This window comes from Hemibagrus wyckioides, linkage group LG06 (assembly GCF_019097595.1).
Source record: "Hemibagrus wyckioides isolate EC202008001 linkage group LG06, SWU_Hwy_1.0, whole genome shotgun sequence".
Lineage (NCBI taxonomy): Eukaryota > Metazoa > Chordata > Actinopteri > Siluriformes > Bagridae > Hemibagrus > Hemibagrus wyckioides.
Window position 1 is genome coordinate 26,581,855 of NC_080715.1, and position 20,000 is coordinate 26,601,854.

At 39.1% G+C, this 20,000-nt stretch overlaps 2 protein-coding genes across 2 annotated transcripts in view; both read left to right on the forward strand.

Annotated features, from left to right (window-relative positions):
* Positions 1-1,207: 1,207 nt before the first annotated feature.
* On the forward strand, positions 1,208-15,067 carry LOC131354087 (leucine-rich repeat-containing protein 40). Its single transcript, XM_058391358.1, has 10 exons — positions 1,208-1,274; positions 1,527-1,607; positions 4,836-5,303; positions 9,460-9,585; positions 9,682-9,800; positions 10,190-10,288; positions 10,703-10,839; positions 11,652-11,735; positions 12,169-12,274; positions 12,694-15,067. Coding segments are annotated over exons 1-10 (1,242 nt in total). The 5' UTR covers positions 1,208-1,273; the 3' UTR covers positions 12,715-15,067.
* A 2,105-nt stretch (positions 15,068-17,172) lies between these two features.
* itm2bb (integral membrane protein 2Bb) overlaps positions 17,173-20,000 on the forward strand; it is a 13,160-nt gene continuing 10,332 nt past the window's right edge. The window contains exon 1 of the mRNA XM_058391925.1: positions 17,173-17,342. Coding sequence (XP_058247908.1) covers positions 17,262-17,342 — 81 coding nt within the window. The 5' untranslated portion in view covers positions 17,173-17,261. The remainder of the gene's footprint in view (positions 17,343-20,000) is intronic.

Genomic DNA, 20,000 nt, shown 5'->3' on the forward strand with positions numbered 1-20,000 from the left:
GAGGAAACATTTAGCACTTAGATGTTGCTTTTGTACAAGAAGACTTAGTGGTGATTCTCAGATCGTTCTCATTTTAGTATTTCACATGTTTCCCAAGACCTTTGACTTACATAGTGTGTTACCATAGAGATTTCTTCTGAAACGTAAGTGGTGTCAGAGCTTCAGAGAGAAAAATCTGAGCATGATGTGTGTGATGTCATGCTGGTCTCCTCTCACACTTCTGATAAACATGTTAGGGTTTGATGTTTTTTTTTCTCAGGTGCAAAATATGAGAAGAAGGAAGCTTGTGACCTGAGGAGAAACAGTTGAGATATTATAGAGTTCTTAGTGCAACAAAAGCTTTATTGTATATATATAAATAAAATACCTGTGGTTGTAAAATTGTCTAAAATCACTTTTACCTGATTTGTCCTTCTTTTTAATGAGTACTCAAAAGTACTTCCCATGTGACTTTCTAAAACAGGAACTAATCAGCCTCCATACACACGCTGTCACCCAAAGCAGAAAAAACACCCAAAGCAGATTTAACATATAAGATAATGAATATTTATCCGAGATGATGTGTGTTGAATTCATTATAAACCTGGCAGTTTGAGTCACATTTGAGTCACACATATACCACAGTGCTGTTGATTTCTTTTATCTGATTGGTCTGACTGTGTTAATGAACCCCCTTTTTTTAGATTATTGTGCAGTCATTAATGTATAAATGAATGAAATATTGTTGACAGATTGCTGTGGTTTAAGAAGAATAAAACACTGCCTCTTTGCTTCAGGCTGCATCACAACCACCATGTGTTTTTATTCCTCATATATTTAATGCAGCATTTTTAGGAATATAACACAGCCCAGTGTTTCTCATGCAGTCATACAGACAAAAGGAGCAATATGTTACTCTATCGCCATAATTGATTACATTCTTAAGATTTATATTCAACACAATTTAATTCAAACTGAACTTGTTAATATCAGCAGTATGAAACAATGAATTGAACCCAATCTGGCAACCCGCAGACTTTTCTGTTTCTTTCTCTTTTTTTGGACGCTTCACTTTAATTCTGCTTTGTAGTTCATTGCAAAGTGTCCTTCCTAAAATAATAATAATTTTTTAAAAAATGAATCTAAAATAATAGATAAAATATTTGGAATTTAATTTGAAATCATTTTACAAACGTAACACCATATTACAGCATGACACTTGGCAACGGTTGCACGGTTGCTATGGCTTCCGGAAACAAACCCGGAAGTCTCCCTGTGGACAACATCGCTAGAAAGTAAGTTTTATTATTTTTTTCTGTTCTTTTATTTATTTTAATAAAATTAAATAATAATAAAAACAAAAATTTTCTGACCAAAAGGCATGCATTTAAAATATTATTAGTTTATTACCGTTTCCATGACAACAATTTGTCTCATTCAGATAGATTTGAAATTAAAACTGTATAAACTACATTACTATGAATTATGCTATTTGTATTTTATTTATTCAAATATTTACATTTGTGATTCCTCCACAAATGAGCTAGTGGAGACTTTTCAGGTAATGTCATCAGAAGACATCCAGCTTCTGAGGAGACCTCTTCCTCCTAAACACTCCCCATTACACTGTGAGTTAATATCCCTGATTATGTTTAATAGACATGTTTAGAAGCTGGTCTCATCTCAGTCTGCATTCTAATTCACCCCCTTTCACTTCCACCCTGAAATCCCCCTCGGTTGAGTTCTCAGTGTAAAGGGTTGTTCAGGTACTTTCACAGCTTGAGCGAAGTTTGATCTTAGAGCACTGGCTCATAACTCCAGTCCTGAGGATTGTCTCTGCCCAAGTCTCCATGAAACAGATTATTAGCTGTGATTTGACTCAGTATGGCGATGTGTTTCCTTTAAAAACAGGAAGTCAGAGTTGATTTGCCAAATGAGGTTTCAGCTTAATATACACAACAGATTAAAGATGCTAATGTCCTTACACAGTCTGAAGAGACACATGCCAGCCTCAAGTTGGTAAAAACACCTCAGGAAACCACGAACCACAGCCTTCCTCCCTCTTCTAAATGAAGAAAATCCACATACTCCACAGACAAATGAAGAAAACCACGTATACTCTATACCGTATATACACACCCACAAGTGTATGTACACTGTATTGCCAAAAGTTTTGGGACACCCCTCCAAATCATTGAATTCAGAGGTTGGGCTTGGCCACTTACTTCCAGTGAAAGGAACTCTTAATGCTTCAACATACCAAGACATTTTGGACAATTTCATGCTCCCAACTTTGTGGGAACAGTTTGGGGATGACCCCTTCCTGTTCCAACATGACTGCACACCAGTGCAAAAAGCAAGGTCCATAAAGACATGGATGAGGGAGTTTAGGGTGTGGAGGAACTTGACTGACCTGCACAGAGTCCTGACCTAAACCCGATAGAACATCTTTGGGATGAATTAGTGCGGAGGCTGAAAAACAACACCTGAATTCAATGATTTGGAGGGGTGTCCCAAAACTTTTGGCAATGTAGTGTAGCTTCACTGAAAATCGAAACAAACCGGTGAAAAACATTGCTGCCAAATCACCTGTTTGGTATATTATTAAAAAAACAGAACGAACGAGTGATCTCAGGAACACCGAAAGACCTGCAAGATCATAGAAAACAACTGTGGTGGATGCTAAATGCTTTCCCTGGTGAAGAACCAGATGATGAACATCCTCCTGAAGTATCTGTGTCAGTCAACAATCAAGAGAAGACTTCAGCAGAAGGTTTACCACAATATGGAAACCAGTGGTCAGCCCCCAAAAATACGGTGAACAGATGCACCCACTGAAAATATCTAAACACGCCTGTGGAGTTCACCACATCACCATAAGGCCAGATGAGACAAAGATCAAACTTCAGCAGAATGATGGGATGAGAAGTAAAGGGAAGGAACTGGTCATGGTCAGATCTTGTGGTGTGGTGTGTATGGCAGCCACTGACACTGGTTCCTCTGTATACACTATATTGCCAAAAGTATTCGCTCACCCATCCAAATAATCAGAATCAGGTGTTCCAATCACTTCCATGGCCACAGGTGTATAAAATCAAGCACCTAGGCATGCAGACTGTTTTTACAAACATTTGTGAAAGAATGGGTCGCTCTCAGGAGCTCAGTGAATTCCAGCGTGGAACTGTGATAGGATGCCACCTGTGCAACAAATCCAGTCGTGAAATTTCCTCGCTCCTAAATATTCCACAGTCAACTGTCAGCTGTATTATAAGAACGTGGAAGTGTTTGGGAACGACAGCAACTCAGCCACGAAGTGGTAGACCACGTAAACTGACGGAGCGGGGTCAGCGGATGCTGAGGCGCATAGTGCGAAGAGGTCACCAACTTTCTACAGAGTCAATCGCTACAGACCTCCAAACTTCATGTGGCCTTCAGATTAGCTCAAGAACAGTGCGCAGAGAGCTTCATGGAATGGGTTTCCATGGCCGAGCAGCTGCATCCAAGCCATACATCAAGTGCAATGCAAAGCGTCGGATGCAGTGGTGTAAAGCACGCCGCCACTGGACTCTAGAGCAGTGGAGACGCGTTCTCTGGAGTGACCAATCGCGCTTCTCCATCTGGCAATCTGATGGACGAGTCTGGGTTTGGCAGTTGCCAGGAGAACGGTACTTGTCTGACTGCATTGTGCCAAGTGTAAAGTTTGGTGGAGGGGGGATTATGGTGTTGGGTTGTTTTTCAGGAGCTGGGCTTGGCCCCTTAGTTTCAGTGAAAGGAACTCTGAATGCTTCAGCATACCAAGACATTTTGGACAATTCCATGCTCCCAACTTTGTGGGAACAGTTTGGAGCTGGCCCCTTCCTCTTCCAGCATGACTGTGCACCAGTGCACAAAGCAAGGTCCATAAAGACATGGATGACAGAGTCTGGTGTGGATGAACTTGACTGGCCTGTACAGAGTCCTGACCTCAACCCGACAGAACACCTTTGGGATGAATTAGAGCGGAGACTGAGAGCCAGGCCTTCTCGTCCAACATCAGTGTGTGACCTCACAAATGCGCTTCTGGAAGAATGGACAAAAATTCCCATAAACACACTCCTAAACCTTGTGGACAGCCTTCCCAGAAGAGTTGAAGCTGTTATAGCTGCAAAGGGTGGACCGACATCATATCGAACCCTATGGATTAGGAATGGGATGTCACTTAAGTTCATACGCAAGTCAAGGCAGGTGAGCGAATACTTTTGGCAATATAGTGTATGATGATGTGATGCAATAGAGCAAAATTATCTGCTCATGTTCTTTTCAAGCCAAATGTTTTAGTGTTCTTCACACTGCAGATAAACCTGAAGCATCCTTTAAAAAGCAACCCAAGCCTCAGTCACCTGAAGGCCTTAAGAACAAGCAGGAACTGAATCAGCTGATGCAAAGGTCTGGTAGACGATCAGCAGAAATGAAACCCAGCATGTCTATAGATCGGTTCCAGACTCCTGAAAGTCAAATGATCTGCAGCCGAATAAAGTGCTGAAGTTCCCTGATTGGATGCTAGCCTCAGTTTTGAAATATTCATCGACCTGCATGTTCTTCCTCCAACAAAGTAACATGAACCTTCAGGAAGCTTGGTCTATATGAGACTCTGATCCTGAGTTCCGGGTTTATCATTTCTGCTTGTCTAAACAAAAAAAATCCAGTTACGAACAAAAGTGGTGCTGTTGAAATATTAGAACAGTTTATTGTATCAGAATGCAATGACGTCTGGGTTAAATGCTGCTTCAGGAGGCTACAGCGTTGTGTTTATTTCAGGACATAAGAGGATGTTGAATGTAGAACGTTGTCTTAGATGTTCCTTGTGTTCCTCGTAGGTACGATAGCAGAATCAGCACTTACACAGGTCCATGAAGAGAGCAGAACAGGAAGAAGAAAGGATTGGAGTGACCATGGCAATGCTCTTCCATCTTCACCTCTGTCCTTCCTCCCTGCTGAAACTCCCACAATTCATGTCAACTCTTTCCCTTCCAGACCACGAAGAATTATTCCCAAAGCCTGTATTTTAGCGTTCCTGAGAGATGATCCTCGTTACGCACCTCGTCCCCCGGAATTCCTGCTGGACTTCCTGAAACCCACTCAGTCAGCGAGTGAACCAGTCCACACCAGCCAATCACAGGAGGAGGTGATCCAGGACCTGTCACGCTGGAACTACAGGAAGTTCATCGATCACTTCCTGTCTGAGCTGCATGATGGGCAGCAGAGTGAAGTGGCCAGGAAGCTAATGAGCTGTGAGCAGTTTCCTTGTCTTGAGCGCAGAATCCCGCAGTGGCAGATCAAGTGCGGTAATGCACCACACAACACAATTAACACCATCATCAACACCACACAACACAATTAACACCATCATCAACACCACACAACACAATTAACACCATCATCAACACCACACAACACAATTAACACCATCATCAACACCACACAACACAATTAACACCATCATCAACACCACACAACACAATTAACACCATCATCAACACCACACAACACCATTAACACCATCATCAACACCATACAATACAATTAACACCATCATCAACACCACACAACACAATTAACACCATCATCAACACCACACAACACCATTAACACCATCATCAACACCACACAACACAATTAACACCATCATCAACACCACACAACACTATCAACACCATCATCAACACCACACAACACAATTAACACCATCATCAACACCACACAACACAATTAACACCATCATCAACACCACACAACACCATTAACACCAACATCAACACCACACAACACCATTAACACCATCATCAACACCACACAACACCATTAACACCAACATCAACACCACACAACACAATTAACACCATCATCAACACCACACAACACAATTAACACCATCATCAACACCACACAACACCATTAACACCAACATCAACACCACACAACACCATTAACACCATCATCAACACCACACAACACAATTAACACCATCATCAACACCACACAACACTATCAACACCATCATCAACACCACACAACACAATTAACACCATCATCAACACCACACAACACAATTAACACCATCATCAACACCACACAACACCATTAACACCAACATCAACACCACACAACACCATTAACACCATCATCAACACCACACAACACAATTAACACCATCATCAACACCACACAACACCATTAACACCAACATCAACACCACACAACACCATTAACACCATCATCAACACCACACAACACCATTAACACCATCATCAACACCACACAACACAATTAACACCATCATCAACACCACACAATACAATTAACATCATCATCAACACCACACAACACAATTAACACCATCATCAACACCACACAACACAATTAACACCATCATCAACACCACACAACACCATTAACACCAACATCAACACCACACAACACAATTAACACCATCATCAACACCACACAACACCATTAACACCATCATCAACATCACACAACACCATTAACACCATCATCAGCACCACACAACACCATTAACACCATCATCAACACCACACAACACCATTAACACCAACATCAACACCACACAACACAATTAACACCATCATCAACACCACACAACACAATTAACACCATCATCAACACCACACAACACAATTAACACCATCATCAACACCACACAACACCATTAACACCATCATCAACACCACACAACACCATTAACACCATCATCAACACCACACAACACCATTAACACCAACATCAACACCACACAACACCATTAACACCATCATCAACACCACACAACACAATTAACACCATCATCAACACCACACAACACAATTAACACCATCATCAACACCACACAATACAATTAACATCATCATCAACACCACACAACACAATTAACACCATCATCAACACCACACAACACCATTAACACCATCATCAACATCACACAACACCATTAACACCATCATCAGCACCACACAACACCATTAACACCATCATCAACACCACACAACACCATTAACACCAACATCAACACCACACAACACAATTAACACCAACATCAACACCACACAACACAATTAACACCATCATCAACACCACACAACACAATTAACACCATCATCAACACCACACAACACCATTAACACCAACATCAACACCACACAACACAATTAACACCAACATCAACACCACACAACACAATTAACACCATCATCAACACCACACAACACCATTAACACCATCATCAACACCACACAACACAATTAACACCAACATCAGCACCACACAATACAATTAACATCATCATCAACACCACACAATACAATTAACACCATCATCAACACCACACAACACCATTAACACCAACATCAGCACCACACAACACAATTAACACCAACATCAGCACCACACAACACAATTAACACCAACATCAGCACCACACAACACAATTAACACCAACATCAGCACCACACAACACAATTAACACCATCATCAGCACCACACAACACCATTAACACCATCATCAACACCACACAACACCATTAACACCAACATCAGCACCACACAACACAATTAACACCATCATCAACACCACACAACACAATTAACACCATCATCAACACCACACAACACAATTAACACCAACATCAGCACCACACAATACAATTAACATCATCATCAACACCACACAATACAATTAACACCATCATCAGCACCACACAACACAATTAACACCATCATCAACACCACACAACACCATTAACACCATCATCAACACCACACAACACCATTAACACCAACATCAACACCACACAACACCATTAACACCATCATCAACACCACACAACACCATTAACACCATCATCAACACCACACAACACAATTAACACCATCATCAACACCACACAACACCATTAACACCATCATCAACACCACACAACACAATTAACACCATCATCAACACCACACAACACAATTAACACCATCATCAACACCACACAATACAATTAACATCATCATCAACACCACACAACACCATTAACACCATCATCAACACCACACAACACCATTAACACCATCATCAACACCACACAACACCATTAACACCATCATCAGCACCACACAACACCATTAACACCATCATCAACACCACACAACACCATTAACACCAACATCAACACCACACAACACAATTAACACCATCATCAACACCACACAACACAATTAACACCATCATCAACACCACACAACACAATTAACACCATCATCAACACCACACAACACAATTAACACCATCATCAACACCACACAACACCATTAACACCATCATCAACACCACACAACACCATTAACACCAACATCAACACCACACAACACAATTAACACCATCATCAACACCACACAACACAATTAACACCATCATCAACACCACACAACACCATTAACACCATCATCAACACCACACAACACAATTAACACCATCATCAACACCACACAACACCATTAACACCATCATCAACACCACACAACACCATTAACACCATCATCAACACCACACAACACAATTAACACCATCATCAACACCACACAACACAATTAACACCATCATCAACACCACACAACACCATTAACACCATCATCAACACCACACAACACAATTAACACCATCATCAACACCACACACCATCAACACCAACATCAACACCACACACCATCAACACCAACATCAACACCACACAACACTATCAACACCAACATCAACACCACACAACACAATTAACACCATCATCAACACCACACAACACAATTAACACCATCATCAACACCACACAACACAATTAACACCATCAACACCACACAACACTATCAACACCATCATCAACACCACACAACACCATTAACACCATCATCAACACAGTTAACACCAACACAACACAATTAACACCAACATCAACATAATTAACACCAACACAACACAGTTAACACCAACATCAACATAATTAACACCAACACAACACAATTAACACCACCAACACCACACAACACAATTAACACCAACACAACACAATTAACACCAACACAACACAATTAACACCACCAACACCACACAACACAATTAACACCAACACAATTAACACCACCAACACCACACAACACAATTAACACCACCAACACAACACAATTAACACCAACACAACACAATTAACACCACCAACACCACACAACACAAGTAACACCACCAACACAACACAACACAATTAACACCAACACAACACAATTAACACCAACATCAACACAATTAACACCATCAACACCATACAGTGTAATAAACACCACCAACATGAAAGAGCATGAGCACTGAGACCTTACAAAGGATTAGAGACATTGACTACAGGGACACCAAACATTCTGCTGAACAGTGTGTGTGTGTGTGTGTGTTCCCAGAGTTGGCTGCAGTGGCTCTGGTGCAACTGCAGAAGTGTGTGAGACATCAGAGAAATGACAATCCTCTTTGGATGGTAGATGAGATGCCAGATGCATGCACACACACACAGTATGACACAGACCCAGGCAAGACACACACACACACACACAGAGTGTTCATGTGCAAGATCTGTGTTGTGTCATAAACATGTTAGTAAGCTTCTCTTGCTTTCTCTTCCTCAGTTGTTCTTAGTTTTCAGGGCTCAATTCGATCTCATGCCCCTTCCCTCACTCCACTCAGCCCGTCTGAGCGTGCCGTTGTAGACTGCCTCGAGAAAGGAGGCAGCGTCCTCAACCTCAAGGTGTGTGTGTGTGTGTGTGTGACGGATAAGACAGTGCTCAGCTCTGCTTTACAGTAGTTCATTGTACTTTATTTGTCATCAGATCAGGGATCTCTGTGTTTCTGTGTCTCTGTACAGAGGCATTATTTTGGGAAATGAAGAGAAATAGAGGAACTGTAGGACTTCTGCATGCTCTTCTTTCACTTCACTCTCACACAATGAACAAGTGTCTTTATTCTTTTTGTTTACTTGGAGAATTGAATGTGTTCAATGGTGTAAAACGGGCAGAAAGACACACAGATGCTTGATTGTCTTATTGCACTGCTGAGTCAGCCGTATGAGACTGTTTGTAGTGCTGAAATGTTTACTGGTGTGTGCGTGCATGTGTGTGCGTGCGTGTGTTCCTGCAGGCTCACTTTATTGACCAACTACCTGATCCGTCTCGACTTATTTCGACTCTCTGCTACTTAAATCTTTCATTTAATGATTTTTGTTTGTTTCCTGTGGAGGTGAGTGTAATGCTTTCTTTAGATTTTTTTTTATTATATTATCTTAACACACACACACACACAAACAATGTTGTCAATTTATAAAGTCCATTTTCAAGAATTTTTAAGCATGTTTTATAACAAGTACAAAAATCACATTATGCAAATTAAAAATAATAATTTATTGATTGATATAAAATGCAGCAATAATAAAAAACATTTCACTACACAAATCTGATTTTTTTAATGATCTTTATTTCTGCAATCTGTCTTATTCTAATTCTCTTTTCCATATTTTGTGTTTTTTATTGTTTCTTTTGGCATTTTTTCTTTTTAACTTTAAAACAATGTGATTTATAATATTTTTAAAAGCTGGCCTCTTTTTTCTCGGTTTCTCATTTTCTCTTTCCTTTCGGCTCTTTCCGGTTGTATCAGGTGTGTGAGCTCACTAAACTGGAGGTGCTGAAGCTGAGAGGTAACCCGATCGAGAAAATCCCAGCCGAGATCGAGAAGCTGATCAACCTCAAGATGCTGGTGGTCTCGTTCTGCAAGCTCACTGCTCTACCTTCTCAGTAAATCACACACACACACACAGAAGTAAAGTGTAAACTGATCAAGTGCTACATCTATGATGTCACTTTTGACGGGTGACAGAATTAGGATAGTGAGAATCAGCAGTAAGTGAAGTGATGAGCAGAACATGTCAACTGATAAAAACTGATTAGGAGTTTATAAATGTTACACAGATAAAAGTGTAGCAGGAGAAGATGGGTGGAGTAGAAAGCAGGAGGAGGAGAAGGAAGGTACGTCACATCTTAGGATGATACCAAGGGTATGAAAATGTCCAAAAAAAACCCATAAAACACCTTACAGTGGAGGATCGAGGGGCTGTGCTGAACATTTCCAAGTACCATTTGATCTTCGATTTTTATCTCGAGGTTTGCTTTTAAACAATGATAAAGAAGACTTTAAACTTGAAGTTGAAAAGAAAAATGTCTTTGTAGAGAAAAGTTCATGAAAAAGAGATCATGATCATAAACAGCACTGTAGCTTGTTCTCTATATGAGAGCTATGAGAGAATATGAATACATATATGAGCTGATAGAGAATCATAAACAAATACACAACATGCAAAGAGTTGTGAGGAGCGAAAAAAACACAACAAAAGACTATCCCAAAATATTCAGATAAAGGAAAAGACACATTTCAGTGTTATTCAGGAGAACAAGTTAACAGATGTGAGCAAAATCTGTGGGACAGAAACAGAAACCTACCCCTTCATACCTCCACACATACAGGAAATGAACACTAATACATGTAATGGTGTTGAGTTACTTATAACACCTACAGAAACCTGTTTATTTCACATGTCTGTGTGTTGTAGGTTATACCATCTGCCCTCTCTGCAGCACCTGGACGTCTCACACAACCTCATTGGCTGCTTGAGCAACAAGATCATGAACCTCAGGTTTAAAGAAATGGATAAGAAGAACGCTCTCGATATTGACACAACAGACCTTTTGTTACACCACCCACACTTTTAGTTTAGTTTCTTTTTTGGTGTACACTTAAACCCCAATGCTTTTTTATTTCAACACACACACACACACACCGGTGTCACTACTGTGCTGCGTGAGCACCTACAAAGTGGCCAGTGTGGTAGTAGTATTGTTTCTAATAAAATGGCCAGTGAGTGTTTATTCACTGTAGCTGTAACTAATGAGTAGAAATACAGTTCATTAATAATGCTGATAATAAAAGACCACAATTAAGTGATAATGTTATTATTATTAGATAATAATTATAATAATTAAATAAATTATAATAATTAGATATTATTTATATCTGTTGAATTGAACAGACTCTTATTGTTTTGTGTGTGTGTGTGTGTGTGTGTGTAGGTCACTACGTTATTTAAACCTAGAAGGAAACCTGTTAGCCGCTCTACCCACGGGACTGCTGCACCTCCCTCTGTCCCAACTGATACTGGATACACACTCTCAGCAGGTACACACACACACACGGCAAAATAATAAAAGTCCACATGAAAGTTATGTTGGTTAGTGTGTTTGGTCTGTTTCTGATTATATATGCAGACAGTGTGTGTGTGTGTCTGTGTGTGTGTAACTCACACGTGTCAGTAATTTGTATCGTGTTAGAGCCTTTTTTTTTTTTTTTTTACCAAAAAATAAAGCATAATTATATTTATACCCTTGCGAAACACAGCCACACTTGTCATACTTGTGTTACGGCGCCCCCTGGTGGCCGATTGTTTATTGCTAGAAAACATTGTCAGAATTTCTGCTATTTGTGCTCCTGACGTTTGTTTTATTTTCTTTTTTTCCCTCGGTCTGATCAAATCTCCACCTCTTTTCACTGCTGTACTGATCGACTATACAACAATTGATCAATTCTGACAATCGCAGTTCCTCAGAATCGGCGCATGACAGGATGACAGGATGTTCTTCTTTTAAATGACATGCCATTGTTGGGCTGGATGTTTGTTTTTTTTTTGTTTATTTTTTTTTTTTAAGAAAAAAATAATAATATCTTTAATCCTGCACTGAGCCTCTCACAATCAAACACTTCTTAACAACTTTCCTGAAATAATAAACACTGTTTGTTGTGAAACATAGCAGTATCCTCGATAACAGATCAGTGCTTAAGTTTTACTCATCTAAACATCTTGGACATGCTGATGGGAAGACCCTTAACCCCCTCACCTGCTCGGGTGGATAAATCAGGTACAGGTATGTCATTTTGGATAAGGACGTCTGGCGAGTAGGGTGAAAGAATAAACACTTGGGGACATGCTGTTATAGGAATATAATCAGTGATGAGGTGGTGTGATGTGGCATGATGCAGTTGATTATTAGAAAAATAATGTTTATTAAACACAACTTATTTTTTTATTCACACCATTTTGGCATAACATTATGACCACCTGCCTAATATTGTGTTGGTCCCCCTTTTGCTACCTAAACAGCCCTGACCCGTCATGCACTGTGTATTCTGACACCTTTCTATCAGAACCAGCATTAACTTCTTCAGCAGTTTGAGCAACAGTAGCTCGTCTGTTAGATCAGATCACACGAGTCAGCCTTCACTCCCCACGTACATCAATGAGTCTTGACCGCCCATGACTCTGTCGCCGGTACATCACTGTTCCTTCCTTGGACCACTTTTGATAGATACTGACCACTGCAGACCAGGAACACCCCACAAGAGCTGCAGTTTTGGAGATGCTCTGATCCAGTGGTCTAGCCATCACAATTTGGCCCTTGTCAAACTCGCTCAAATCCTTATGCTTGTCCATTTTTCCTGCTTCTAACACATCAACTTTGAGGACAAAATGTTGACTTGCTGCCTAATATATCCCACCCACTAACAGGTGCCATGATGAGGAGATAATCAATGTTATTCAGTGCTCAGAATGTTTTGCCTGATCGGTGTATAGTTATATTTTAAAGTAGTGAAATGTCTAAGGAATAAGTCACACGTGCCGTTTCTACACCAGCACCGGAACCTCCACTTCCCAGAATGTACTGTGGCCTACAAAATATGGGCTCCACAGACTACACTAACACACCTTTCATTCTGTGTATTAATATTCTTGCTATTAGTTTTTGCATTTTTTTTGGATTTTGTCAAAGTTTGCTGATCACCTGACCTTTCACCCTGTTCGTGATTATAAGTTTTGAGTCATGTTTTTGTGAACCTCATCCAGTCTGGTGTATGGACACAGCCCAGTGTGGTTGACAGAAGGTATGCAAGCTGCTTAACACAAGTACATCCACCCTGTGAAACCTCTCTTGTATTTTTGAAGAGCACAGACCAACCATGTGGACCAACTATGACACAACTCCTGATGTAATAAACAGATGTTTGATGGTCAGTGTGTGAGAGGGTTATGACAAAATCCAGAATGCAGACAACAGAGATGCACAGAACCTCCAAAAAATAGAGCACACACACACACACAAGGGTCACACACAAACGTAACAATAATAGAACAATGGTTAAGCTTACACAAACAGGATACGTCACCAACGCTTCACATTGTGTGTGCATTTTCTATTCTTTAAACAGGAAGTGGTGTGTTGAAGAAGATGTGTCAGTAATATTTAGGGCAGAGCACCCTCTGCAGCTATGGAGGTGTGATGTAGTTAGGCTTCTGTTTATTTATATACTGTATTATTTTGGGACAAAAAAAAAAAAAATATATATATATATATATACATACATACATACATATATATATTTGCTGAATAAACAACAGGAGCACACAAATCCCATCTTTGCAATATTTCAAATATTACTAAAAATGAATAATACAAAAAAGGAGATTATTACAAAAATAATGTTTATTAAACACAACTTATTTTTTTTTATTCACACCAATTAGGCATAAAATATGACCACCTGCCTAATACTGTGTTGGTCCCCCTTTAGCTGCCAAAACAGCCCTGACCCGTCATGCACTGTGTATTCCGACACCTTTCTATCAGAACCAGCATTAACTTCTTCAGCAATTTGAGCAACATGGTTCTCTAATGGAGCTCCATTTGTAAATCATGTTGCAGAAACTCGAGGGTAAATTTTAAGTAAAACTGTAGTTCAGTGAAGCTGTGGTTTCTGTAGCAGATCTTCTGTTGTGGTTTATTTAATCACATTCTTTCATTATGTACATTACAGACTCTCTACAGCGTTAGAGAATTTCTCTCACAAAGGCCTGAATGTTCTGTTATGTTTCATTGGTTCAGAGTCCATTACAAAATAAAGTGAAACAAAATATAACTATTAATTTACCTTCCCACAAAAATTCATTTCTGACTACAAATCACATAAAACGCAGTTGGACTAGTCATTTCTCTCACATGAACGAATGCATGTTTAGATTAGACTGATATTAGACAAGCATAAAATTTGATAGCAAATATATTTGATAGATTTTATGTATTTTTTTAATATTGATTAAATATTGTTTAAACATTGTTTAAAAAATTTTAAAAAGACTTACCTGTACTATTTTTTTTTAATTTACAAAAACAACTATAAAATATATATATATTTTTATCTCTCTCTCCAGGAAGTAAACCCTAATCCCTAATGATTATTAACAGTAGTTGTCAGTGTTCAGTCAGATGATTATCTGTGTAGCTGGAACTTCACTAGACTGCTCTTTAGCACTAAAGAGAAGTGATTCTTGATACAAAAGCTAAAACTCCAAATAAAACAATATAGGGGAGTGAATATTAATGCAATCACAACTTTGATGTATTTTCATGAATAATGTCGTGTTTTGCATGACGTTGTTGGTATATTAATCTGATTGTTTTGTTGCTCGACATATGATATCCGTGTAATGTGATCTGTGACCTGCTAGGAGTTTGATACAGTGGATTTTAGCTTCTTGAACACAGCCTCCTCTGAACAGACTGCTACATAAGTTTGTTTATCGAGTTTGGCGTAATTCCTAAAACACACAGAGAGGCTTCTGAGAGCTATGTTCAGAATGGCAGACAAACAGGACACGTTTCTTCCAGAAAATATTCCACAATCCGGACGCTGCCAAGATTAGGCCAGGCTGCTCTGCTTCAGTCCTAGAGTAAGAAGGTGACTTTTAGGGAAGATCTAAGAATCCAGCTACAAGACTGCAGGAGTTACAGAGCTGAAATAAGAGAACCTGTTTAGATCTCCATAATAACCCTGTGAAAGGCCATGTTAGGCAATCTGAGAGCTTTAGAAAAAAGATGTTGTGGTCTGATAAGAGTAAAGTTGAGCCATTTGGTCTAAAGCCAAAGCTGGCACAAACCAAACACAGCCGAACTCCCAGGTAACATGATCCTGAGATCAAGCATGGTGGTGGTAGCATCATGCTCTGGGCTTGGGTTTCAGCAGGAGGAATGAAAATGCTTGATGCTAAAGGATGGATCCTTTAGCAAAAAAAATTACATATTACTTCAACTGTGTAATTTTTTTTTATTATTATCAAAGTACACTAAATGGCCAAAAGTATGTGCACCCCTAACCATCTCACTTATATATGGTTGTTCTCCAAACTGTTGCCATACATTATTAAAATACGCAGTTTTATAGAACATGCTGTAGTGTTAAATTCCCCTTCACTAAAACTCAAACCCTGTTCTAGCATGACAATGCTCCTGTGCACAAAGGAGCTCCATGAAGACATGGTGTGGAGGTGAAGGTTGGAGAAAGTGGAAGAACTGGAGTGTCCTGCACAGAGCCCTGACTCTGACTGAACACCTTTGGGATGAACTGGACCTGGATGAACTGGATGAACAGGTACATATGTGGGTGATTCATCAGAGGTCCATATGGTGTAGATTTGATGTGCCATGCTGATGGTGACTTACTTCAAAGTTATAAATCATCTGAAGTTGGTGAAGATGGTGGTGTGTTACTTAAGGAAACAGGAATAAAGGGCTTAATCTAGGGAACTTTCACCGCAGACCTTCTAGCACTGAGGCTCTCATGTTGGGGTTCATCATCCAATTTATTACATTTATTACTGAGCTCTGTAGCTATTAGATGATTGGACTGGTTATTTTTATAAGGTGGATGGATATAATAATAATAATAATAATAATAATAATAATAATTTATATTAGAATAAGAAAAAAAGTGGCCGTGTGTGTGTGTGTGAGTGTGTGTGAATACATGACTGAATAGTTCAGGAACAGATAAATATGGCCTCTGTAGGACTCTAATAAATAAATACATAAATATGAAATATAATAAATATTAATTTAGACAGCAAGTTCACCTTAAATAAACCTGGAGCTGCGCCCTCTACTGACCAGCCGTAGGTACTGTCGCTTTTATCTTTAACTTCCGTGTGTGTGTGTGTGTGTGTGTGTGTGTGTGTGTGTGTAAATATCTGCGTCACAGCAGAGCCTTGTCGTTGGTCAGGGAGAGCAGAGGAGTCGCAGTGTTTCTCCTGTTTGATTTTCTTTAAATAAATCCATCCATCATGGTGAAAGTCACCTTTAATTCCGCTCTTGCCCAAAAGGAGGTGAAGAAGGACAGCGAGACGCTTATTCCTGATGACAAGGTAACGTTTTTATTTTTTTTCCAAAAAACAAACATTTTCCTGATTAAAGCTCAGACAGAGACGCAGGTTACATAAACACTCGATGTTTTCGTGTCTTTGGTGTCTGGACGAGGTTCTGAGATGTTCTGTGTGGATCTACGTGTCCTGTGACCAGCCGCAGGTTCTGCTCTAGGAGATCTCAAGGCTCTCTGTAGGGAGCTGAAGGCTTTCATGTCCTCGTCCATGTAGTCCACTAGTGCATGGAGCAGGGAGTGATTTGAGATGAAGCCTGTAAGGCTTCTCTGCCTTTTTTTTTGGTCCACTAATTGTAGGCTGAATTGTTAGAGTTAAAATGGCAACGAGGAGAAGACTGATGGATTGGATTTTCTTCTCAAAGTGCTCAGAAATAAAGAGTACTACACAAGTACCATTCCTGGCTAATCAGGTGGAACCTTATGGTGCCTTTATTGTGTATCTTGTACAAAAGATTTAACCAAAGGTTCCACCCCTGCAACAAAGCCAGGTACAGACTTCTCTTTTTGTTTTTTGTTTTTTCAAGGGAACCTTGCTTATATATATATATATATATATATTCTGTTCTTTCAGAGAGGTAGAACCCCTTCAGGAAGTGAGGAACCATGAATTATCCAAAGAACCCTTTAAGAGCGAACGTTAATCAAAGATCAGTACAAAGATTAGTCCTTTATTTAAGCTGTGGTATGATACGAGGCACAGGGTGTGGGATTCATTATGCAATGCTTTTTGTCATAAAAAGAGAACGAGTTCCTCTAGGGTTCTGGCTTTCAGACGGTTTCTTTATGGGAGAAAGGAACCACTCTGCTTTCTGGTTCTGTGTAGAACCTTGACTTTTTATAATAAATTTTTTAAAGTGTTTAAAACTAACCTTTATTTTAAACAGCCTTAAACTTACATTTTTTTAAATGTTAATTTTACTTAAACATTTTAAAGAGTCTTTAAACTTAACTTTTTTTTAAATGTTTATTTTACTTAACTGTTTTAATGAGCCTTTAAACCTAAACTTTTTTTTTTAATATTTATTTTTACTTAAATGTTTTAAAGAGCCCTTAAACCTAAACCTTTTTTTTAAAATTGTTTAATTTACTTAACTGTTTTTAAAGAGTCTTTAAACCTAAACTTAATTTTATTTAAACATTTTAAAGAGTCTTTAAACTTAACTTTAAAAAAAAATGTTTATTTTACTTAATTGTTTTAATGAGCCTTTAAATCTTAAAACTTAAGATTATTTAACTATTTTTAGACTTAACTATTTTAAAGAGTCTTTAAACCTAATCTTTTTTTAAAGAGTTTTAACCGAACATACAGAAAATACATTTTTAGGCTTGTTCTATCTTTAAAGAAGAATTTCTAGACTTAAATGTAAATGAGCGTATATGTATGCTGGCTTATTAGAAAACAAAGGTATCTAGGTATCCTAGTACTAAGAAGAACCGGGGTTCTAAGCAGAACCAGTTTGGATATTAATTCTGCTAGACTCCAGACACAGTGTAAAAGCTGTTCCTTTATTGATTTTTGCTGATGAATTGTTTATAAAGTTAATGAAACAAAAAAAATATATTTCTAGCTTGAACATTCAGTCTGTCAATCACTTACTATGAGGTGAACACACACAGACACACACACACAGACATACAAAGTTGTAGAGTAAGGCTTAATGACTGATTTGACTTTCTCTTATCTAAGTGTTAATGTGTAACACATTCCAGCAGGACGTTATTAGATAGAGTTCTGTGTGTCTGTGTGTGCGTGTGTGTGTGTGCGTTTCGATCTTTTTGTAAAAATCATTGATCTTTTTGTAGAAATCAAGAATTTAATCTCCAGAAAACATTGAGATACAGCCAGACAATGGTAAAAAATAAAAAATAGAGCAAGAGACACATATTGAACTTATGGGTTATTTGTTGCCATAACGTTGTGTGTCTGTGAGAAAAGTTTCACACACACTGTAGTTTCAGTCACATGCAAAGAAGCTTACTGTCTCGCCTCAGAAATACCGGACACGAAGGCAGAACCTGTTAGGGCAAGTTTTAATATGCGTCTGTCTGTCTCTCTCTCTCTCTGTCTGTCTGTCTGTCTCTCTCTCTCTCTCTCACACTCTCTCACACGCTCTGTCTCTCTTTCTCTCTCTCTCTCTCTCTCTCTCACACACACACACACACAGAGTTAAAGTGTAAAAGGCAAAATTTTCGAAAATTACCACTCACAAATTAATAGAACCAAGAAAGGTGGGAGAGCATTGACAGAGTAATAATTAACAACCGCTTTATTGCTAATCACTCAGGTGTAAGCTAGCATAACAAAAAGTAGCTCAGGGCTAGCTGCTTCGGTTCAGTCGTGTCATCACGTCTACTCGAAGCTGCCTGATGACTTTAGGAGTGTTTAAATGAAACTCGTATACAGAAACAAATCCACTGTACAGATACTTAAGCACAGAAACTAAATTGTGCTTACTCATTTCCACCTCTGTCCACGGCGTACTGCAGAAAAACACAATCATGTTTTTTTGGTGCCATGTGACCTTCAGAGTGAATTATTTATCTATTGTGTTTAAATCTCATTATTTTTCAGGGTTACATATAATGCACTAAGGCTGACATTGAAAAGGATGTATTCTGTTATTCTGCTGTTTTAATGCACCGT